General features: G+C 46.2%; 1 protein-coding gene across 16 annotated transcripts in view; it reads right to left on the bottom strand.

Moving 5' to 3' along the window:
* Window positions 1-25,369, bottom strand: part of LOC116426600 (putative receptor-type tyrosine-protein phosphatase mosPTP-1) — a 519,051-nt gene that overhangs the window by 13,652 nt on the left and 480,030 nt on the right. For 10 of the 16 annotated variants that reach the window (XR_004234947.2, XR_004234948.2, XM_031975761.2 and 7 more), the window contains exons 7-9: window positions 3,923-4,123; window positions 2,403-2,683; window positions 872-1,128 (exon numbers count right to left, since the gene is read on the bottom strand). Coding sequence is in view for 14 of the 16 variants with exons in the window: in XM_031975761.2 (XP_031831621.1) it covers window positions 872-1,128; window positions 2,403-2,683; window positions 3,923-4,123 (739 nt within the window). In the remaining 2 variants the exon portion in view is untranslated. Of the gene's footprint in view, window positions 1-871; window positions 1,129-2,402; window positions 2,684-3,922; window positions 4,124-17,343; window positions 17,932-23,394; window positions 24,220-25,369 lie in introns of those variants that run through there. The other 6 variants (XM_031975824.2, XM_031975843.2, XM_031975834.2 and 3 more) reach the window with 6 other exon arrangements.

Genomic DNA, 25,369 nt, shown 5'->3' with positions numbered 1-25,369 from the left:
TTAATGTTAGAATCACTGTGATGATTAGCCTGGACGGTTCAGCTTTTACGTCCTGACTTATGTTATTCCTACTTTTTACCGATGTCTTTCGTCCAGACAATTAAGCTAATTAAATCAATTTATATGTTTCTATAACAAAAAGCACGACGAAAAACAAACACCTCTTTCCGTATTAAATTAACCTGAAAGCTGTGCGATGATTAAAGAATTTGCAGGACATAAAGAGTCCAATATGCGTAGGCATTCATTTTTCTTCTCGCAGGGGAGAAAGACAGAAGGATAATTAAGGGGATATCGTAAGAGAAGATCGCTAGAACACACGAACAGCTAAGTTCGTCTGGAAGAGCATAAAGCGAATCACGAAACTCAATGAAAAAGTATGCTCGTCCACGACAAAACATTGAACGATCGATCCAGTTAGCGATGATCGCCGTCAAGAATTTATCGAGAGAAATAAAGCTGCTGCAAGACAGTTACCTTGCCAATAATAGTATATTCCTTCTGAACTGAACGACCTGATCCATCGTGGCGGACAACGAACGCGGTTACGACGAGACGTCGACTAACAGGGATATTAAGTCGGCGAATGAGAGCCAGATAAATAAGTGAAAAAAATGTAGAGCGAGCCAAGATAATTCGCCTTCCACCGATAACGAATTACCGATGACGGTGTGCAACGTTTCGGTACCGATCACTATCAACTAACTTTATCAGTCGCATTGATACCGATCCGAGTACGCGGAGTCGTGTACGGAAAAGAAACATCGGGGGGATTCGTCTCATGCGGACGGAACGAAACGCATAAAATATGAAAAAAAAACAAACAAATAAAATAACGACACAACGAGAAAAGAGATTTATCGATCCTCACTTCCATACGACGAAGGACGTGATCATCAGCATCACTGCCAGGCAAGCGCAGATCATCCCGGCGATCACTCCGCTGCTGAACTTCCTGGTACTGTGCGACAGCAACGGTGGAACTTTATCGCAATCGCGAGTCGCGCGGACCTTTCGTGGGATGGAACCTTCGCCGTTTATGATCAGCCGCTTGTCGATGGCACTCCGCGTGCCTCCGCGCACCACGATCTCGTAGACTGTGTTCATCGTCAGGTTTGGTATGATTGTCTGCGAATCAAATAACATTTTGCCACGTGAGCAGCTTCTTTTGAATCTTACAACTGAAACACAGGAGATTTCTATGAAACATTTGAGTACAGTGGAACCTTGACCAACTGGTTCGCAATCATCCGCGATGATGATGGGAAAATTTATTATTATCGAAACCAAATTGAAACAGAGATGTACAATTATGTATTGAATGGATCACGATTTCAATGGTCAAATATAAATTGAAACGTAACTTCATTGTAAATTTCTTAACAAATGCCTGACTCAGTGAATTAAAAATTCCATATTTTTTACTGCTAGTGATCATTTCCGAGATTCTCCTTATCTCTCAGGAATTAATTTATCCAACCCGCCGTCCAATTAAACCAGTTGTTCGAAATGCTGTAGTCGTTTTCGGAATTCGAGGACAGCCTGCTACAGGACAAGATACCACAGTTTCCGTTGCCAAACGCTTCCGACAGGTCAGATAGCGCGCAACGATCAACCGCGACCGTGCGCACAAGAAAACTCGGTTTCGACAAAACAATCGACGTCCTCCAACCGTGGAACAATTTTCAATGGGACTAGAAGCGGGTGTATACATTGCAGGCAGCGGGTATCTCGATATTCGATTGAAGAGGAATCCGCCCACGGCCAGAGAAGCTCGATCGGTCGAGAAAACGAAAGGTTCCGGGGTTGAGTTTCCGGTCTGGTAAACCTCGTCGCCGATCCCTTTCACAATCCGAGAAATCCTTGCGAAGACGAAGGAATGCGTACGGAAAGTGGGAAGACTGTCGCCGACTGGACGATACCCTAAGACCTGCTTCACAGTAGCCAGGCAACGTGACGGTTAAACCAGGTCAAGTCACGAGTAATCATGATCGTTCACAATGTAATAACATATAACTTGATGAAAGCATTCACAGTTGGCGGAGGGTCAAGTCAAATTGAAATTCGTTGATCATCCAATTGCTTTATTGCCGATCAAAGACTGCAGAAACTGTAATTTGATCTGATCGTCATAACTATCATTCCAAAAGGATCATAGGTGATGATGAATAATTAATGAAGTATGTTCAAGATAACGTATTTGAGCGAACGAACAGAAATAAAAGATATATTGACGGGATTTAATTGTTTCTGATCGTTGAATGTGAACGCCTCAGTAAAGTCCTTGATCGTAACTGATCGTCATCTAACCGTACTGTTGGCCGTTAGTGTGAATTAAGCCTTAGCTCGGCGAGCGTAACGGAAGCGTCGAAGCGAGAAGCGGAAAAGGGCAAGAGACGTACGCCGCTCTCGAGATGATTCTTCTCGGTAAGCACTTCGATCTCCTCGTAACGATCGTCGTTCTCGATCCGGTATTTAATGAAGTAGTAATCGATCGAGCCCCAGAAGATGTTCGGTCTTGCCCATTGGATGTAGACGGAGTCGTGGGTCTGGCAGCTGACGTTCAGGATCAACGGGGCGCTCGGCCCGGAGATGTCCGTCTCCCGGATGATGTGGTCGGAAAGTTCGCCCTCGTTCCTCCATGTGTACGCCTGCACCCATATTTTATACTCGGTGTTCGGCTCTGGAAAAGAAAAGCGTTCCCTTTAATCAGCACGGGAAGATCTACGGTACTGCGCCTCGGGTCGTTTGGCCGGGTACCAACTGTTTTGGCTCCGGGACAATGACGGCAAAGGCTCGTGAAATTATTCGAGCACCTTCCCACTCGGTATTCTAGTGTACTAGTTTTTAACGAGCGCAACAGAGTTCGGCGTTATTCGAACTGTTTCCGGTAAATGTTTGCACGAGATAATTAGCTTCATTAAGGATCCCCGTCGGACAAATGGCAAATTGTTTCCGTCTGCTCGTTTGGAGTGATTCCTTGTTATTTGTTCGATCCATTTGCTCGAGAGATTATTTCATTAGTTTTAAAGAAACATTCATCGATTTTAGAGAATTAATATTAACAATAACATTGATTTTTCACCATGGAATATTTTGGATTCCTTTTAGTACACGCAATTCGAAATTAGGAAGATCACGATACGTCCGGCTAGAAACGAGGATCGAGTGCATCGTTAGCTGAATTCATGGTTCTGTCGCGTTATCTAACGGTGCGTTCATCTGCACTCGTCCAGCCCAAACACGTCGATAAGAGCTTATCGACGAGCCAACTGTGCCGACGTCTCTCATTTCTATACCTGAACGATAATTCTTGAAACAGACAATACTGGCGTTGTTTGCTTGATCTTGGCCAAGCCCGTAACTAGCGGGACCGAACGTGTAACACGTCTACCAACTAGCAAGTGATTATAAGCGGAACGGGGTCGAAAGAAGTTAGAGAAAAGTCGATAACGGAATAAACATTGTCTGGCTTCCATCGCGTTGCATTAACAGAGAAACGAAGCAGTGGACAGACTGGCGAAAGAAACAAGTAGTCGAGGGAACACGGACACGCCCATTTTACATGGAGACATTGCTCGCTCATTAAAAGACAACATACGGAAAAAGATCGGAGCGCAAACGGTTAAGAAAGATTAATCGCGAAGGAATGCCGTATTCCAAGAAATACTATAACAGCGGAAGGAAGTTGAGGTTTTGCATTCAGTTTCTTGTGAGATTTAAACCTAACCATTAACCGTTAGAATTTGACTGAATCATTTGTTCAGTAATATTCCTTAAAAGTAACATTAAAGCTATCGTTTGAATGGCGTAATAGATTTTTCCATTTTGATCGTAATAACGAACATTTGTTTTCAATGTTTCCTTCGATAAGTATATTATAGTTATCGTAAGAATATTTCGTTCAACCAGGAATACTAACTCAGTTCCTTTAAGACGAATTCGATGATTGAGCCGTCGGACTCGTCGTGTTTGTGCATGCGAACGTCGGTGCAGTTGGAATGCCTGTAGTAGATGCGATAACCGGAAATGATCCCATTGGCGCTCTCCGGCTCGGACCATGACAATTCGATGGTGGTGGAGGTGATATCGTGAGACGAGAGGTTCAACGGTTTCGTCGGCACTGCGAACAAAAAATTGATACATGAAATTAGAATAATTCGAGCTCGATTTAAAGATACCTAGAACTCTTCTATCTACACATTAACGTTTTATTTAGCGGAATGCTGAACATCTGTGCTACAGCGAAAAGAAATCGAATAACGTTTCCTTGAACAATAATCTCAAAGGAAGAATTGTATGTTCATGTCACTGCAGGTGACTCGTTAATTTACGATTGTAATAGCAGTGCCCATTTAAAAAGTTCATTAAGAAATCTTTAACGGTTGATCTTTAGTTCTTTAACGACCGTGAAATAACCCTCATCAGGCGAAGCGTCAATGTTCGCTGCTACTTTCAATCCAATCGCATGAGTTTTCGCGTAATACCGTTCTCGAACGAAATATCCCCGAGAAGATTGTACGAAACAGCAATCTTCCATATTTTACGTCCGCTAAGGCTCAATATCCACGGCTCCATAAACTATTTTTCGGTCGATGCACTTGGCGGCGCGCCTCCTTCTCCCCCGTCCCGCCCTCTTTACCCTTTTTCGGCGGGTCGCTCGGCCTGCTCGTCATCTTTCAAGGTGGCTTTCCAATTTCCCGCGTACAAAGACGAGGGCCGGCTCGCGTCGGCCGAAGTCTGAATAATTAATTTCGCCTCGAGTATCTTCTCAGACCCCTTCGCGCCGGTGAAGCAACCCCCTAGGTCGGCCGCTCTGTTTCCCGGGCTTTTTGTGCCGCTCCCGACCGCAGCGTCTAAGACCTGAGAACCGCGTTCTCGACGACGCGCCTAAAGCCGTCTCTATTCGCGAATAAGTCGCGGGACAATCGGGCTTAACTGTTTGAGTGTGGCCGCTCATTCCAGAAATCCAGTCGAAGAGTGTCGGGATCGTCGCTTTCGTTTTACACCCCCGGGATCTCGCTCGGAAGGGTGCATGTAGAAAGTAAAGGGACGATCATCGATCTTTCTGAAGCTTTGATCGGAGAATATTGTTTCCTTATCATTGTTTTTTGTTGAATTAGAAAAAGAACTGGGGACGACGCCGAAGCTGCGAGCAGAGAATAAGAGAAAATCAGTAGGAAAAGAAAACTATTTACTTATCGGAGCTACTTAACTTATAAAAAGAAGCCGACGATAATTTGTTTCTTTGCAAATGTATATGTTCGTAGGTGGAAATGTCGACGCGCTACTGTTCCTCAGTGCAATAGCCTGATCCGCACTGTTTCGTGCAACGTCTTGCCTCGACTTTTCTTATTGTCAGGTATAAATCAGGTAGCCAGGGTTCGAGAGCCTGGCCCCTGCTTGCAATTAAGCATCTGGACGCTCGTGGAAGATCGTTCCAGATGCTCGACAGCGGAGGTGTACGCAGATGTGAATAGTTTCGGTTCTCTCCCACATCTCGCATAAAAAGGACATTTGATCGATTTTCTACCACATAACTTAACATTTTCTACTGTAGAGACAAGAATAACTCTTGAATTATTTAGCAGAATGACTTGAATGTTACTTCATGCAGAATGTGTTTAAAGTTTATAGAATGTTCAATTCATACGTGGATCATGTTTGATTTTACATTTCACTAAATGTTCACTCTTTCCTGTATTTGATTATTAAATATCTTTTTTTTTTACTTCAATTCGTTGTAGCTTCAACGTAGATAGCGTAAGACAGAATTCAATTTACACTTTTCTGGAATGCATGGAATTAGAGCGACGCGATTACCCTGCACGCGAATGGTTTCAAGATGAAATCGAGAAGATCACGCGAGGGAAACTAATACTCACCGAGTGAGCAATTGTTTGCGCTGACCAGGGAAACGTCCCTAAAGTCAACGCGCCACCCTAATGCTGCGAGGATGGTCAAGGAGTCATAAATTATTCTGCGAGGGACGACGAGTGAGAACTTTAGTGTCTGAACGTGTTGCTCTTCCTCGATGACAGTGTTCCTCGTTGGAAGGACCACGCGCGATATAAATACGTTCTCTTGACAGGTTCCACTAGGGAAGATGTGGATTATGCATCGTGCATCAGTAAGCAGATATCACACGTGCGCAACATGTGCTTGGAGTTTTTTTTCATTCGGCTGAAAAAGTTCGCTTCTTGAAACAACGGATACGTTGTATACCTTTTCCAGGATATTTACAGTAAAATTATCCACCCTCGTCCGCATTTCAACGTTGTTACAAATATGTCTCCCAAAAAGGAAAAGAAGAATCCCAAATGAATGATTAGTTTGCCAGTTAGTTTGTTTCAAGCCACGAAGCTCAGTCTGTTCAGGATTAAACCAAAAAACGATAGCTGAAAAGCTAACCTAATAGACTCGTTTCCCTCGAAAAGACGATTAGCAGAAGCAGCAATAGAACGAACACAAGCGTGAAACGCTGTTGCACGGCTTCGCGATTGAATTTCGTGGAGTTTCGGCACCGGGGAGTTGGTTCCAAGGGTTCAAGAGAATTTCCAACGGCATCGAACGCTAAGCGAACGTATGGAACAAGAAATTCGCGATCGGATTCTGCAGATATCACGGACGGAAACACGAGTGGTTGTTTAGTGGAATTTTCAGTCGGCACGTTTGGTCGTGTTTCCGGCTCCGAACGATATCCCGGGCGAAACTATATCCTCGGTCACCAAACGGACTTCAATAACGCATGCTTACACCCCTAGTGCTTCTACGTAACATAATACCTTTGCAAACGGGAGTGAAACGTTCGCGGGGCTGATGACGTTAAACGTTCGTCATGTGCTTCGTGTTTGGGCAGCCAACTTTTAATATGGTCGATCGATCACTTGGGTGGTAAATCGTGCATGATAGAAAAATCGGCGGTTTTAATTTTCGCTTGAATGCAATTCTTTTTGTTTCGGTTTGCTGAGATACACCACTAAAGAAAGACTCGGGTTAATAGTTTCAGTCTGATAGAAACGGTAAAAAGGATTGGATTATTACGAAAGCGTACATGCAAAATATAAAATGCACAATAGAACGGAAGAAGTATGTTACTAGGTAATTCGACAACAATGACTCAACAATAATGCAATTCCGACGAGTGCGGTCGCCAAAGAAAAATCACGCGGTAACGACTTAATAAACGACACCGAACATGGGCGTCAGCCAGCAATTGATCGTGTAAATCCACTCATGCCCCGACGAAAAAGGTTTACGCGTGAAAATTCCTGTTGCTCGGGTTACAGTTGTACATCGATACGATCGCTCAGACAAATTGCGTTCGGACTGTGTATATTCACGTTCGAACTAGATCGAATGAGTTTTAACTCGCGATGCGCAGTCCGGAAACTAGTTTACAATTTCACGTTGAAAGGGAAAAAGCATAAAACAAGCGACGTACTCTCGACGATTCGAGAGCGCGGTCGTTCGGCTTGTCCACTTTGATCATTTAACTTTCTAAGCGAACTAAACAACCCGGAATATTAACGAACTATACATTACAATTAACCGTGAAGTTTCGCGAAGTGACTTTATAAATAAAAATGGTAACGTCTCCATAAGTATACGAAATATGTTGACAGATGCCTCCTCGCAACCGAAAGACGCCGCGAAATTCATCCGCTCGCGTTCCCACATTTCGTATTCACCCTAGGCCGTTTCCTGGTGCGTTTCCGCGACGGTTTTTCTACGCCGGTTCGCCTGGAAAGCGATCGTCTCGCGCCTCCAGCCATCCGAGTCTCTATTTCGGTCCCCCCTGGTGCATGAGAGAGGAAAGAAGTCACGGGCCGCGTCACTCCATTTGGTATTCACCGTGCATCAAAGGATGGAAAACGAAGAGACGAGTTACAACGCGGATCGGAGGAATCTTTAGAATTCGCGGCTGGACGATGATGTTGTATCGAGAGTGCGCGCGCGCAGGCTGAAAAATGAATACGATTACACGGTGAATAGGCAAGGTCGAGCAACCCGCTCCTGGTCCCAGCGCACGGTTCAGGGAAAAGGGAAGAGAAAGGAGAGAACCAGTCGCGCCGACTACGTCGACGACTCGCTGCCTTTTTTTCTGTCCGAGTTTTCCGGGTTGCACGTGACCGAAGGAAAACACGATTCCTGCGACCCCTTGCCTCTCACTACGTTGGAAAGATTAATCTGATTTTTTCAAGATGGATTCTTTTTTTAAGGAAAACGTACAATGATTATTTCTGTGCGAGACGAAACTTTTCTGATTGATTATTATACGAATGTTTTACGTTACAGTTAGAATGATAGGTAATAGAATATTCGGTAGCAATGTTAGGTGGTTAAAGGAAAACGCGAATCCTCTGACCCTTTTACTGTCGCGTTTTTGAATCTACGCACTTCTTTATCTCTTATTACGGTAAACAATTTTCTCGAACGTTATCATTTCCATAAAACGCTTTGCAAGGAAAAGAGAGTCGAAGTTGGCACCTGCGTACAAAGCCGCCCGAGTGGTTACTCAGATTGGATTTCTGCGTCGCGTCGTCGCGAACGAAACGATCGGCAATTGTTCGTCACGGAGTTACCGCGAATTGGCACCGCCATGTTCTAAGCGGATGACTAATCCTCTACTGCAAAACGAAACAATCTATCCATCCGCGATTCTTTTAAACGCAATCCTATTTTAACGGAAGCCGAGCCGCCCCCGTAAACTTTGACCGATTCGAGTTTATGGATCGATTCTTCCCGGAAATAACACGTCATACTCTTTCTTCGTACGTTTCGCCGCGCGCCCGTCATCGATGCTATCGGCCGTTCAAATTATCACCAGAAAGAAACCCAGTGACCGGAAAATATTAGTACAATGTAGGAGAAAAACTGCCGGCGCTCAGGCAACACTTTGGTTAATGGCTCGGCCCGAAACGCGACTAATAGGTAGGTGAGTCAGGATCACGCTATCGACGGTATCGCGGAACGATGACGAGCCATTGAATTACGAAAGAGAATTCATAATTAATGTCCTTATTTTATTTACTCCGATGATGCGCTCGTAAGATGACAAATCGAATTGCGTTCAAGGTAACGTTCGCAAATGAACTGTCACCAGGAATGAATTCTACAATTCCACTTCATTGGATGTGGTATCTTCTAAAGCATACATCTATCAGTCGACGAAAACATTAAAAAATGATTTACAATATTTCAAACGGAATTAATTAATTCTACACGCAAAAGTCTTCAAGAATACTTACGTTTTCGAAATGGCACAATTTTCTTGCAGAAACGCAATGTATATTCGCCATCATGAAATAATGATAGTAGAAAGCGGTCTAGATAGATAGAAAGGCAAGGAATCATCAATGATTTACTACTAAGAAGAAGAAAAATTGCTTTCGTACTTCTAGGATTCGTACTTCCCCGCAAGGGGGAAAGGGAATAAAAGCAGGGGACCTTGAAATGTCCTTGCCCCTGAGTACAAGCAGCGCTCCATATGAAATTCTAATGTCCTCCTCGACCTCTTTCAACGCTCGCACTTTCAGTTTCTTTTCGATTCAGTGTACCGTTCACGGTCTATCGGGTGTACACCTGGCGCTCGCGCTCACGCTGAAAACCGATCACCCTATGTATAGAATTCCTGACCGCAATTACCTAAATGATCGGAGGAAAAGCGGCCTGGCCTCCGGTGTGTTCCACGCCGCGCTCGCGTGCACGCGCGATGCATAGGGAGAAGGCGTTCCACGAGGATACGAGAAATAGGCGAAAGTGGCTTTATTAGGATCGACTCCGGAATGAGTAACGGCGCGCGAGTGAAAGGAACGCGTTGATAAGAAAACGAGCGACCGCCGGCTCAGAGTTTCCTGGACGGCAAGTTTATGAACTTGAAACACGCGCTCCGTGGATTTTCGCGGTGACTTGGTAACCCAACCGATTGCTGCGTATTTCGTTTCGTGGCCACCTGACTGTTCCACCTTCAACGCAAAAAATGAATTCTTGAGAAAAGCTGCCAACCGTGGAACGAGACATTAGATAAGATCGGCGTATCGGGTTTAGACAGGTTAGCCCTCAAATGTGGAACGTACAATTACCAGTTTCTAATATGCTTATTGTTTGGTCAATTCTTTCTGGAGTTACGGTTCAATGAAAACGACAATTGTTTGAGGAGATATAATTTCGCAATAGCGAAGAGACAATGGACTTGCAATGGTCAAGAAAAATTAATTATCAATGAAACGATAGAGAGAATCTTAAAATTGTAAAATTTACTTTTTATTTACGTTATTATGTTAATAGAAGTCAGTTTACAATTGTCGGAATGCGTGGTGTGTAATTAGGGATGTGAGATTTGAAGCTGGTTCGTAGTGTGATGGCTGAGACTACTGTACGGTAATGAGGACATAAGTTGGCTGATGGAAGACACGAATGGGTCAATAATGGGGACATTAGACGAAATGTAAGTTGCCTGTAATCATATACATCGTGCATAATAAGAGCATATAAGAGACTTGATTAGACGATTATAAAGCAGTAGAATCTCAATAATTAATATCCAGTGCAGATAGCGATAAATCATATGTTTCAATCATATGTTCGTAGATCATTTATCTTACAATTAACTGTATGTACGTTCTAGTCATCTGGTAATAAAGATTTCTTCCAAGTGAAAAGATATTGAAAAAAGTGATGTGGATTTTTCAAATTACCTTCCTGAAAATGATCCATTTCCTAATGGTTCGCTATACGTAACACTCGAACCTACATTAAACATGTTTTTATGTTCTTCGTTACCCAGTACTTTTCCTGATTTCCCACTCTCCACTTTCTAGTTTTCCTGGCGATCTTACTGTATCTAATAACCGCCGACTTCCTTAACTTAGCTTACGGCTTCAGTTTGCTTAATTATGCATTGTTTTACATGATTCCACTTTACTAATCGCCAGGCTAGATTTCGTAATTGTCTGGAGCCGTGCCTTGCCTTTTGTGTTCAGCGAATCAACTCGTGTGCAGCATGTTATATGTGTTCACATTCTACACGACGCCCAGTGCAGACATAATGATAACACTAAATCGCCCTAGAAAACAATAAACACTTCTAGTCATTTTTCACCATAAAAGTATCCACAAATCAAGATGAAATACATCTTGGTCTTTGCAATTATATTTTCTTACAGTTACGATTAATAAATTCGATATTGCTTTTAAGATACGATAATAATAGTTTGAAACTACTGCTATCATTAAAAAACGAGAGAAAATTGTAATGAACAAGCGGAACCTTTCATATCTAGCTAATCACTTTTCTAGCTGCAAAGCTGATCTATTTAACCAGTAACTCAGAAATTAAACAGTCGAATGCAAACGTTTACTATTGTCAATACAAACAACTTAAAGACCGTCATCGATCATTCATTAAATAACAACAAAAATAAAATTATTCACGGGCACAAAGATTTCCCACTGCAGTGACGTTAGTTTCCTAAGAAGTCAACTCCTACAACCCACTGTTCCAAAACAAATTCAACATTTGGCAAAGCCACCCTTGTCAAAGGGAAGACAATCATCCTCCTCGCGGTGGTTTCAACAACCAAGTCGATCAACGAATGGCAAAGTCCACCAAACCCGAGTTGCTCAATCCCTAGCATCTAAAATTCAATGGCCATACAGGGGCGTTGTCGATCAAGTTTAATTGCCAGCTGTACACGATTGCAAAAGGCAGGCACAAAGGCGACGAAGTTTCGCGAGGCGTAGCCCCGGCATTAATTCAAGCAGCGCGTCCTCCTCAATGGACATTAGCAAACGTACAAAAAGTCGGCTAGACATTTCGGAGCATGCGAAGTAGAGTCGCGACCTTGGGACTTCGCTCCGTCCGCCCCCGCGGCCGCCAACGGGGCCCCGTAAAAATAGCACGTCTGGATGCCGCGCGGAAGATAACGTGCTTTGACTTTCAAAAAAACGAAATGAAAAGAACGGGGCCTAAACGCGACGCGTATTTCCATAATTTTATACCTGCCCTGAAAGAGCCGCTGGTGAGGTCAACCGGCGGCGTGGTATGGCGTGGCACGGCCGGCGCGGCGTACGGTTGTTGCAACGTTGCAGAGAGGTGGAGATGCTTTGCATGCGGATCACGCGCACCGCGAATCAAGACCCGGTCGAGGACCATTGCGAAAACTGGACCGAAACGGGACGAAGAAGTCCGCGGCCGGAAACGAGGTTTTCTTTATAAGGGGACCTCGGTTAAATGACGCTCGAGAACAGCGAACAGAATTATAGTGGGCGAAAACAATATTGAAAATCTTCATTTCTTTATAGTAACTTTGTTTTGATACTATAGAATCTTTCTATAATATTCCAATGTTTCAGAAAATATTGTGAGTTTTAATGTTTATTTTAGAACCAGCGATCGTACTTTATAGTGTTCATCTCGGGAAACGTTGACGTAGACATAGATCGATAAGAAAATGAGTTAGAACTTGAAGAGCACAGCGTTTATTGAATAGAAGGAAAACTGAACAAGAATAATCATTTTTGTTTTGAATAGAACGAATCCGTTCATTCGTAGTCCTCACACTTGAAATCTTCAAGTGTACATCGTTGCGCAACATACATCAACCTGCCGTGTTATCTGTATGTAGAACGGGGATTCGAAGAAACCCGACGATTTTTCAAGAGCAACATAAACGATTTCCAAACGAGAGTTGTAAGTGGTTACCCGTGTACCCGGTTATTGACACAGGGATTACGGAGAGGTCGGTACGCGGAAATACTTTTAGTGGCAAGCGCGCTCGCGCGCACGCTCGCGGGACAGTAATAATCGTGCGAACCCGTTGCTGAAACTTCTGTAAAGTACTGAACCATTGAGGAAACTGGACCGAAACGGGACGAAGGAATGCCCGAGGGCTGGCTCGCCCGGCCGGAAACGGGATTCGCTCGGTGGGAGCAGGATCGAGTGACGCTCGGGGGCGCTTCCTCTCGCGACTGGGAACTAGTTCCGTGGCCAGGCGTCGGAACTGGATCGCGAGCTGAACTGAAAAGACGGGAACGTAAGCAACGCGGTGTTTTCATGGCTTTATGACAGTCCGCGCACCCGTAAATCCGCGCATGGGCGCTTACGTAAGCACGTAACGCGAGGACAGAGGCTTGTTTTGCTCGAATTCGATTTTAACCCTTAATTACCGAACCGCAAAAAACTTACCACCGTTGTTGGTCCGTGAGACTAGCATGCACTTGAAGATGCAATAAAAGCGTTGCTCGAAAAAGAGGAAAAAACTTTTTTTACGATTTATCTTAATGTACCTTTCTTATCAATTAGAGCAGAAAAACAAATCAGCGGTATTTATTCTAATCAGATTTATTCATGAATTTCTTTAGGGCAAGTTTCATTATTAATTATTTCCTTTTCAGTTCTCGGGACTAACGTCGGTAGTTAAGGGTTAACTCGCTGAACTCCGAACCAAAGGGAAGTCTATTTTATAGGAACTCGTGCCTTGGCACCGATTGGAATTTTTATGAAATTCTCTTGGCACACGGTGTCTGTTATCAAAGAGGTGGAGGTGGAATTTTAATATTGAAAATTTCGGTTACAAAGGCGAAAGAACAAGTAAGAGAGATGCACGGAGTGCTCGGCGATTGCAGCAGATATTTCAACTATTTCAAGGGAATATTCTATAAGCTGAAGTAAGGCAAAACGGAAAATCACAAATTTGCAGTTTCAGTTCAGTTTTCGAAATATTAACGGTTAAGAATCTGAACCATGATCCGCCAATAGCAGCGCACGTGAGACAGGTAAATGCGAGCACAGACAGTGGCGTATCGTGAGAGGAACAGAGACATGGATTCGACACGCGTGTCGGTATCGATAGACTTTAATCGTTAGTATCTTGAAAATGATGTTGAAACAGTAATTTCGTTTGTTCTTAATTTTCATTTTATTTTGGCCATGGGTATCATTTCTTTGAACTGAACGAAGTGGAACGTTCTGTATAGACGGCGAACCTGCTCTAGGTGAACGCTGGCGCGCGCAGATTCCGCGAGAGAAATGTAATACGCGAGCTGCTGCGCCTCGTTCCTCGAAATCGAGACGGAAAAGGAAATGAATCGCGCGGCCTGGCAGCACGCGACTGGAAAATCTCGCAGCAGAGACGCGATTACGGGCGCAACGGTCCGAGGGAAATTTTCTCGCGGATCTATTTTTGGTGGATCGACGCGCGGATTGGACGCGGTAGTTTCCTACCACTTTATATTTCTCTCGAATTTTCTCGGAACAATATCTCAGAAAAATTCTCGCGATCTCCAATGAACGGTTCGTTTTGCCGCTAGGAGACTATTCATAGTAGAGTAACACTAATTTAGGTAATTTGAGTTTCACGTTATAATTGTTTCGAATTGTTTTGATGTAGTTGCGTTTTTATTTCTTCAAAGATGATTTTGTATTTGAGAACAGTGTAAGGAAGTATACTTGTATTGTAGATAAATTCAAGTGTCTCTTTTCCCCAGAATATGTGAAGCGTGTAGCTGAACCGAAAGCCGCAACAAGATTAAAAACATTTCCCCGGGGAACATTACTCGATTCACTGAAATTTAATAAAGTGTTTAATATCCTCGCGAGCGGTTATGTTCTGAATAGTTGTCTATTGTTCGTGTAATTGCAGCTCGAGTATGAAACACGATGAAAATACGGTAGCAATCTTCTTATCATTTCCAACGAGGAAGAGTAAAACTGATGACGGCCGTGGAAATATGGCTGTTTAATTTCGAGGACAGCAAATTACATTCGACGCTGACAATTCCGCACGGAAACTTAACTGAGACTAATTGTTCGCCAAAAACTGTAATCTGATTTTATTTCGGCTTCTGGAAACGTTGGATCGTCGGCAATCTGTTGGACAAAGCATTTCCGTGAAATGCTAGGGCACTCGGTTTAATTGATTTTATCGACTGCCCGAATATTCGATTAACCAAACGGTGACCTATTATTTCGGCGGTGCACTATCGCGTTGACGATACGGCCACGGCTAACCGAACGTTGCAATTAATCGGATAATGACAATTAACGGGTCGAAACGAATGTCTGGAGGCAAAAGCCATGAACGCAACGATACGAAAGGCTACAACAGCGCTGGCTTCGTTACGCCATTTTCGGCGTCAACATTGAACCAATTAACCGAGTCATAAATGAAAATAATCGGAGCGTTTTCCACGAACGGGGGAACGTTTCCACGAAACGTTCCGAACTCTTTTTTTAATTGGACTTAACGGACCGACAACCGAACACGGCATTTATTGATACTTCCGCAGAGAGCGTTAACTTTTCTCACGGATGGCAAATTCGTCGGTTGCTGTTTTTTATACCCGGAATCGACACATTTAAGCGAATTAACCGTGTTCATAAATTCTGCGGAGAAGAAGATAATTAAAAAGTCCCGGATAATGAAACGTCCAGCGTTTCATTCGCGTCTGCATTGTTTGGTTCGTGTTTATTTATCGGAGTTCGAGGAGCATTGTCGGATCAACGGCGCCAGCAATTAATCGGATATGTTCCGCTCGTCTTTTGTGTTCGTTTCGCGTAAAGACAGAGGGATTAAAAGTGATTGTGTCGTTTATTACGCGGGTTGAAGCGTGAAATGGTGTGTGTTCCCAAAAAGAATGCTAAAACTAGAGGACCATGCGGCAGTGGTTTTAGACACCTCAGTTTCTGGATGCGAAATCTCTTCCACGCGTAACCCTCGGTATTTCTAATGAGGCTCTGATCCTCTTGAAACGTGCTCAAAAAGTCTTTCAGCTGCGCTTTCGCGAACAAGTTAGCAAACGTGGAAGAATATTGCGATTTCTTAACGTTGACAAATAATTAGCAACTCGCAGTATTCGTCTCTAAAATTCACTACGAATGTAACCCTTTACAGAGAAAAAACAATCGTCCAATATTATTGCTAAACTATTTAACTAAGAGTTAAAGAGAACGAGAAAATAGGATGCTCGACACGTTTATTGTTTTAAAACGCTTGCTATGCTTCTAACGCTTATACCTGTTAACATTAATTACATAAAAACTGAAACACCTGTTTCCATTTTACCTGCGCGATGAAAACGAGCCGTTGGCCGAACCAGAAATAATATATATTTTCGAGCAATGATGTAAATTAAAGGTGACGGTATTATCATATTTAATTTGCAAGATATAGTTACTTCGAAGAAATTTCATGCGGGCCGGCGTAATAACATCAGATTTGAAACAAAACGTGCGGCAAGAAAGTCACCTAGCATTTTCTTGTACAGCTGGCCACGTAATAGCAGCTATAATCTAACGAGACGGCAATCTCGAGAAATCCTGTACTTTCATTTCCACCGTCGGACCAACATCTTCATACGTAACAAACCAGCGACTGCAGTATTAAAGAAACCTGAAAGAACGCCGCATGGACAACGAATTCGCCTCCGGGGTTCCTCGACAATTGTGGCAACAACTGAAGACTCTTTTCTTCTTTTCAGTTGTTCCGGTCAAGGCTGCACTAACTCTTACTTTACAATATTGCGATCGACTCGGGAAAAAGATTCTAAAAACTATTAGATTGGTAGATCTATAGAACTCCCGTTTGCGGATAGCATAGAGATTTCTTTGTTCAGATACAGTGGATTTTATTTTGACAGTAATCATTGGAATTAAAATGTTATATCACTAGCGGATTTCCGTGCATTTAGATATTTGAATAATCTTTCATGCATGCATGCATGACAGAGTCGCGTTGCGCCAAGCGAAATATCAAACAATCCTTTAGGTTGAGAATCACTGTCGGTACCTCGTGTTCTCGTGGAACTATTGTATTTCCCCAATCGAAAACGAAATCTCGGTAGCAGCTTTCTTTGATATTCCCGTGGGAAAAGAATCCGCTCTATTGCACGATGTACTCAGATTTTGTCTCAGACCCTTACACCTGAGAATATCCTACACGCTTCACACATAACCCATAAACAATTTCAAGAAATTCAAAACTTTCTTTTACATTCAACCTCGATTCTCCTGAAAACCAACACCGACAAGTACATATTCAAATGATTCAAATTCAACACGCGAAATACACGATTCACCGCCTAAACATCGCGGGCAAACAAAAACAAACTAAAAATATCCCGAACAGTATTCTTAACGATGGAACAACCTCAATGAGCACAGTTGCAAAGAAATCATAAAGACGAGGGGCTAAGGTTTCCGTAGACCCTATTCCCGTACCCTTACCCCCACCAAAGCGTCAAACTCCAGGCACCGGTGCCCAAACCGCTAAACGCTCGAAAGCAGCCCCGTGCCCCCGTCAACAGGAAATTTTCGCACGACCAGCACTCCTCTCGATTTACCTCCATAATTGTCGGTGTCGTTCTCCGTGGATGAGACAGGCACCGTGTAGGTGGTCTGCTCGTAGGTCTGCTCTTCCAGGCACGTGAACGGGTCCGCGGACGCGAGCAGGATCCTCAGGATGACGGCCACTGCTGCCGCAAGTTGAGCGGCACTGGCTATCCTGGCCCACGACATTTTCGTTTTGCAGCTGTAGCCTGTGAAGCGGCGCGGTCTGGCAACGGCGTGGTGGCTCGCTCGCGCTCGCTCGCCCGCTAGCTTGAAGCTTGCCTTCTCGCCTGCTCGCTCGCTCGCTTGCTCTCCCGCCGGGCTATTTCACGAATTCGTCCATCCTCGTTACTCTTGCCAGCGTTCTCATCGCGTTCAGTTTCACCCCCGGGACGGCAGTTCGCGCGGACGCGCACACGGATACGCGACAGAACGGCCCGCCGTGCGACTCGAGCCTCCGCGAATGTCCATGCCGTTCCGCCGCGCGTTTACATCGCGACCCCGTGGCCCACGGGGAACGGGGATTTGCGACGTCTCATGGTGCCTCGGACGATCGCTCGGAAACCTTCTTCACACACCACTCCCGATCACGGTTCACGATTCTTCGGGGAAAAGATTCAACGATGAAGGAGTATGCTCTTTAAGGGGCTGTTCTGGTTGACACGTTCAACGCGGAGCTCAGTTTGCCTTGCTTTCTATTTAGGCGCGTGAATGGAAAAGTTGCGTTTGTACGTAACTGACACATGTAATGGGAAACATCTTGTTTGTTTAGCATGGTCTCATGAAATTTATCAGTAGGACATGAACGAAGTTTCTAACCCTTTCCGTACAAAGATTCTTTGAAATGTACAAAACCTTCAACAAATGAAGTTAAATTATATATTAATTGCTTAAATGATAGCAAAAACAGAAACTACATGCTAATCTCTTGCTGTCCAAGTAATCGAATCATTTGCCTGCGACATAATCTTCCAAATATGAACGTATTATCTCATCGAAATGTCGACATTCGTCCGCAAAGGGTTAATATCGTATGGTTTACGAAATATTATTCCTCAAAATTGATACTATGGGTCACTAGGGAGCAATGTCACCTAAAAGGAAAGTTTACTGTCAGGGACTGACTCGTACTGTATGTGTTAAGATCATTTGAGTTGATTTCTTTTTGGATTTTCGATCAGTTCAATACCGCTGGAACAACGAGTGCCTCATAGCACGAATGATTCGGCTGCTGTTGGTTCCTTTCAAGTGTATTTCTATTGTCGCTAGGGCTAGCAGCCCAGAATGCGAATAAGTTTTGAGACCGTTTCACATTTTATTGGATTTTATTTCGTTGTCTTCACCAAAAGGTATCATAAACATTTTCCAACTCTTTGATCTTGCAACCAGAATGACCCTTTAAACCATTGCTCTCGGAATGCCAACTACTTTGCCATTGAACATTCCTGCGATAACTCGGAATGTAGTACTGGCATGAGCAGTATTGCATCCCCTCATTATACACAATTATACGAGGACGACATGTATCGGTTCCCGGAGATTTCGGTTGCAATGCCAATTAGCAGTGCGCGTTCTCGAGCTGGCGCAGAACGTTTCACGCGAGCAATTGTGTTAAAAGAGAATCAACTTTCATCGAAACTTATACCCAGTCTTTTAAGCAAGATCTCCCGAATCCTACTGAAAATACAATCTCATCCTCGGATACGGAAAATATTAACCAAAGAACCACCCGACTAACGAGCCAACTTCTACGCCACGAGATTCAATTTCGCTCCGCGTTCAATTCAAATTTATCTGCCACTCGAAGTCTCGGTCGAGCTGAAAGTGTACTCTTTTCAAGACTGAACAGGGAAAGTAATCGAGCTGCATAAAGGTCGGGAGGGTTCATCACGCGCGACGACACGGATCGGTTTCGTCGCGAGAAAATCGATCACCGGTCGACGTGTCCTGCGGCTGCCCAAAGGAATAAGGAAAATCGTGGGTGCACGTCGGACGACGTGGAACGAGACGCGGTCGAAGCCGGCGATCGCGTTCGTTCAGCGGCTTGTGTTGTGCATCCTCGCGGCCCGATATACATGTGCCCTCGTAGACCGGCGAGTACACGTCCGCGCGACGTGGCCGGAATATTAACGCGGCCCCGAGATCGAACCCGACCAGCCCAATTTGGTACTCCTACTGCCGGCGTCGATAAATAACGAACCTCCCACCCCCGTCGCGCATCGCACTCCGCCCCGCTGACGGTTGATTGCTCTTTGTTTTCCTAACCGCGAACAAAACCCGGAGAAAACCGAATTCGACGGTCGCCCCGCGGGGACAGTTTCTCTCGGTCTCGCGTTGTCCTAATTGCATCGTCGACTGGCTCAATTAGTCGGAATTATGGCCTCGATTGTTTCTCGTTCAGTATAAAGAGAATGAGAAAAGGAGAGAGAGAGAGCGAGAGCGAGCGAGCGAGCGAGAGAGAGAGAGAGAGAGAGAGACCGGGCAGCAACAGCGGGCCGGTAGCAACAACGGAGACGACTCGGTCAGCCGGCAGCGACGAGCGCATCAGGTTCGCCAGCCGCGCACCAATAATTACACGGCCCCTCTGGAACGTTTTAAAGCGGCTTCCCCTTATATTTTTAGTGCGTCAAGACCGAGGGGACACGCGGCCGTATGGCCGCCACCGACGTGTCCGGGGGCCGAGCGACATTCGTTTCGCACTTCTACAGGAAGAGCTGTTGAAAACCTAGTTCCTCTTGAGAGTCAGTGCAACTGACCCTGAGGAATCTTCTGCGTATATTTTTAAGAAGTAGCTGAAGCTTCTGACGTCATTTTTGAAGAAATTAATTCCTGTTATTGGTTGTAGATGATCGTTCTACACGATGGGAATGTAGAAAACTATGATTTCGATATCCTTCTGTCTATGTAACGGCAGTTGTTACCGTTTGGCAGTTAAGCTGATGATCCGGATGAACCAGCGCATAATTTATCGGGAGTACGCAATCGTTTTCACAGCCAACTCGAAACGAGATATTGTTTAAAGCCTCTTCAGGTCAAACGTCTTCACGACTGCCAACTTGAATTGGCTACTGCACTATGAAAAATCAGACCGGGTTTCTGAAAATCTGGTTCACGATAGCTCTAAACCCTGTCAGCTAAGAGATAATATGAAAACTGTAGCGGTCAAGAGTAGATCAGCGCTATCCTTCGAATGAGAAGGCTCGAGTTGCGCTAGCAATCATGGTCGCAATCCGCCTGAATCTAATTGTCATCCTGGGATTCAGCGAAGCTGGACACCTATCACAATCGGAGCAACATGGATCAATCTAGTATCCTCCGCCGAAGAACAATCCGAAACGTTAATCCTCTTTATCCCATGTCGTATGTTAATCCGTCTAGCATCGTCATCGGGGATCATCATGCAAAAGCGGAAGAGTGGGACCGTGTGAAAGACCAACCGGGTACCCTAGCTCGGCTAGGCGAGCGATTTCCCCTGGGAAAAGCGCGTTGCGCGCACGGGAACAAAGACGAATTGTTTGCCACCGATTCAGCGGACGGCGTGGCGCGCGAGCAAACGGACGGGCCTCGCAATTATGACTCAACGATTGCGATATTAACCGCAAGTTAACCGAGAGGACCGGCAGTGTGGCGGCGTTGCACGCGTGCTGCGGCTGGCTCCTCGGCCACCGCGAGCGCGAGCCTTGACATTTATACGTCACGGAGAAACTCTCCGGCGGCGCTCCGCCCGCTCATCCTAGTTACCCAGAAAGCCGGACAAACGGACGGACGGGTCAGACGGGTGAGACGCGATTTCGACAGCTCGGAGCGCGGAAACCCCGTGCTTCCGGCGATCGGAGATGAAAATTTCGTGTTCCGCAACGCGACGGATGAATCACCCGCTCGCGGACGCGACCCGGTGCATACAGGGTGTACCGTAACACACGATTACGGAGCAACGAACGCATCGTTCGCTCGCGAAAGTGTAAACAGGATTTTAAGAGTGATCTTAACCCGACGATGCGTCCGGCTTGTTTGCTTTCTTTCTTAAACTACCATTCGGTCGTGTACAACAGCCACTTTCTATGTGCACCGTAATCGACTGGACTGCGGATATTTATGCAGATACGCACCTGTGTGGATTGTTTTATAATGATTATGTAGGAGCCTGCGAGCGAAACGGGAATCCCGTTGGAGCTTCTTGAGCTATCTGCTACGGTGGATTTTAGAATCGCGTGTTGGAGTTCAAACGTATTAGGTTGGCTGATATGTATCCTCGCATCTTTTACGGAAGTTTGAGAACTGATGGTAGATGAACTGAATTATATTAATATATGCTGTTTGATTTATTGAAAAGAAAAATAGCAAGACCTTTTGACTAGTTGATAATTTGTTGTTGTTATTTGATTGACGAATAAGAGAATTTCATTGTTTTTATCTGTTCTGTTACTTTGAATTTCAAGTGTGGCAACCGATCGATTATTTTGGAGCGCTAAATGTAGGAGTCCAGTGTCAAGGGTCTCTCAGACTATTTCAGCGCATCTAAAGATACCATCCTATTCTACGAATATATTTTCGTACTTTCTAGTATTCCAGCTATTCCGGCAATTACCGACAACACCATGAAAACGGTATATAAACGCGTTTCCCACACGCGTTTACGACTAACAGCGGAACTGTGACTCGACCGTTAGTCTCGTTTATATTCAGTTTTATTCTGTTCTAAATAGTCGCTTGTCATTCGTATACCAACCTGGACTGACCTATGCTAAGATTCAGATACTGTTTACGGAATAGGAGCCAAGGTCGTTGTTGCCGTCGCTGCTACCGCAGTCGCGGCTCATTAGCAGGCACGCACGATCGGCGGCAAACAAGATGGAACAGGACACACGTGTCCTGGAAAATACCGAGTCCCGTCGCGTCGCAACGCGCTCGCCAATTCCGAACCGGTTTCCACATTTTGCGATACACCCGGTATGCATTATGCGCGCAACGTGTGCCCATTAGGAGCAAGTTGCGCGTAAACGTTGCGTTTCTCGCGCGTCGAGTAACGACCTATCGACGATTTCCTGGCGACTTCCGTTTCGCGGGGACGACGTCAAACGGGAAACCGTGACGGAGATACTGAAAGAGAGAGGAGTAGAAACGGGGAAAAGAGAAACCGGAGCACGCTTCCGATTCCAATATCCCTCGCAACGAGAAATAACCAATTCCTCGGCCGATGAGATTGAAAAGCTCTTGCCGCGAAATCGCGGTTTTCACCGGGCGGCGATTTCCGTAGGTCGCGCGGAACGATGACACCGTGTCGTCGCGTGGGATCGCGCCGATCGACAGACCAGAAGACCAATCGATTCGTTCCACAGAGGCGTTGCGCTCCTTCGGCAAATGGATTCGAGAGTTTGGAGGGGTGTTGCCCTTTCGTTGCGCCTATTGTCCTCAGTTAACCCGTCGAAGCTTCAGCTGTGACAGGCAGTGTGAATTGAGAAATTCGAAATGAAAAATCGTGCAACGAGGACATCGTCGGAATTCATCTTCCCCTATTGTCTTCGACCGATGAACAGGGTCGAATAGAATGGATACGTTTAGGACAACGCGAATCATAGATGCGAATGATCATCGACAACGGAGTACCTTCCGCGTACATCCTCCGTATCGGGAACGGTCGATCCAGCCGTTCCGCGTTTCCGTTTCCCGTTTGCCGAACGAGAACAGGGCAGGCCGGTGTCGATGCACTTTAAGGAAACCAAGCGCGAGAGATGCTGGGGAGACGGCGAAAACCGTGGTGGCCGGGTATCCGAGAGGCAACGTACGAGGCGGAGAACTACTTGACGGGTCGGTCGGGTATAATACGATATCCCCTCTAAACCCTTCTACTGCACGCCCCCTGTCCCCACTCTCCTCGCCAGCCGTAAGGGCTCGCTCGCGGGGTCGAATCGAACGCGCACACCGGTTTTTCGTTCGAGGCGAGAAGAGTCACCGGTAAAATTTCGGCACCGGTCGAGTACCCTTTCCACAGGCCGTGTATATCGACCCCTGAACCTCGGAGCCACGATTCCGCCCACGGTCGGACGCGTACCGGAATTACGTACCGGCCCCCGCCGATCATTACCCAAGGCTGATATTCCGTTCGGCTCACCCAGTGCGTCCCCGATCAGCCGGCGGGGCGAGCGATCGTGAAACCGATCATCGACGTCGGGTCTCACCCAGCAGTCGATATGTTTTTCACTTTGCAAATCTCTATTTTTTTTTTCTTCTCCGAATCACACACCACAAACAGGCGTCACTCGGCGCGGTCGTCGAGGCGTCGTGTGCGCGGCGAATCAAACGCCATACTTCGGAGCGGAGCGCCGCGCGGACGAACCGCGTTACGATGAAGCGAATGATGAGAGAGAGAGACCGTGAGGCGTGAAGAGGATAGAGGGTCCAAAGGGGAAGTACTGCGGGGGAGCGATCGAGAGAGACACGTCGTGGCGGTTACTCTGTCCGGCACGAGGACGACGATCACGCAGCCAAAAGGGAACTCGCGCACACAACGCGTTGCGAAAGAGCGTCGCAAGGATAACCGCGACAGCGACAGAACGCGCACTGCCGTTCGCATTCGCGCGAAGGAAACGCGAACGGAACGGAACACACTCCGGCTGGCACGCACACGACTCGCTCGCTCTCGCTGCTCCCACAGAACGGCGCGCTTGCACGTATACACACACCGCTGGCCGGGGTGATACACTGCACTGTACCTATACGTATTGGTCACGTTCACGCGCGTACGGTAAAACCGTGACTCCGGCCGCTCTCGGCACTGCCACGCTGCTCGCTCGCTTCTCTCCGACTTGCCTCCAGTTGGGACGAGAACAGACAGACGGGGAGACAGACGGACGGACAGTTGGACGTACGGACGGACGGACGGTCGGGCGAGTGCACAGGGAGGGAGAGAAACTCACGCTGCCACACGACGCTCGAGGAGAGGCACCGGCTCGCGCTCTCCTACTCTTTTCCGTGAGTGTGTTCGTCGCGCCTGCACGGACGAGAAGGGGATGATGATGGTGCAGGCGACCGGTCGTGTGTTAGTGCGTGCACGCGACGAGCGAACGAGCGAGACCCGGCTCGTTCTTCACACTGATGTACTGCGCACACGCGCGCACGTGCGTGCACAGGTATACGGGAAGAAAGCTAGGTACGACACAAGCCGGCGTATACACGTGCGCTCGAAAATGTGCGTGAGAGGAAGAAAGAGGATAAAGGGAGGGGAATTCCCGGCGAGAAAGTGGGAGGAGATGTATGAAATAGAGAAAGAAAGGGATGGATAGACGGATAGGCGATGGTTCAGAGCGAGAGCAAGAGCTGCGAAGAACAGCGGAGATGTGTTTCGCCGCGTTCGTCGGGTTTCTCTGCTCCCCGCCTCGTCGTGTATTCTTCACCACCGGGACCGGAGAGACCTCGTCGTGTGTCGCGTTCACCGCACACCGGACCACTCTTCTCGAGGAGTGCTATGCCAGAGTGAAAAATCGCGGAAAATCGATCACGGAACGAAGAGGCGCGCCAGTGGCGACGACCGAAACGGCGTGGCACTGTCCTCCCTCCCCCCGCCCGCCCCTGCTGCCGTTCCACTGTTTAGCTTTTGCCGTTCTTCCCTGCCTGACACGCTGTCTTTTTCCTCCTTTGGGTATTTGTATATCTATACCTTCGTTTCTCTTTCATTCTCCATCTACGTCCCACTGTTTATCCACCCACGTTTTCCTTCTTGTATCCTTGTCCCCCTAGTTTCCCTTTCGCTGTTTCTTCCTCTTTCGCTGGCTCCCTTTCCACTCTTTCTCTCCCTGACAATTTCTTTCTCCGTCTAACCAGCGACGTCGTCCTCTTTTAACGGTGCACAGTCGCTGTCTCTTCGATCCTCGTCGGTCGCTTGAGTTGGCCGTTCGCCGTCTCTCCCGTTCGCCAACGGTCCCTGCCCTGTGCCAACGTATGGATTTTCAGGCAGTCCGTGGGACGGGAAGATTCGGCGTGCACGGACCGTCCGGATTATCATATTCGGCGATCCCGCGATAGGATCGAAAGCGAAGCACG

Source organism: Nomia melanderi, chromosome 6 (genome assembly GCF_051020985.1).
Source record: "Nomia melanderi isolate GNS246 chromosome 6, iyNomMela1, whole genome shotgun sequence".
In the NCBI taxonomy this organism is placed as follows: Eukaryota; Metazoa; Arthropoda; class Insecta; order Hymenoptera; family Halictidae; genus Nomia; species Nomia melanderi.
The sequence above is the reverse complement of the archived record's forward strand: the minus strand, read 5'-3'. Positions and strand labels throughout refer to the sequence as shown.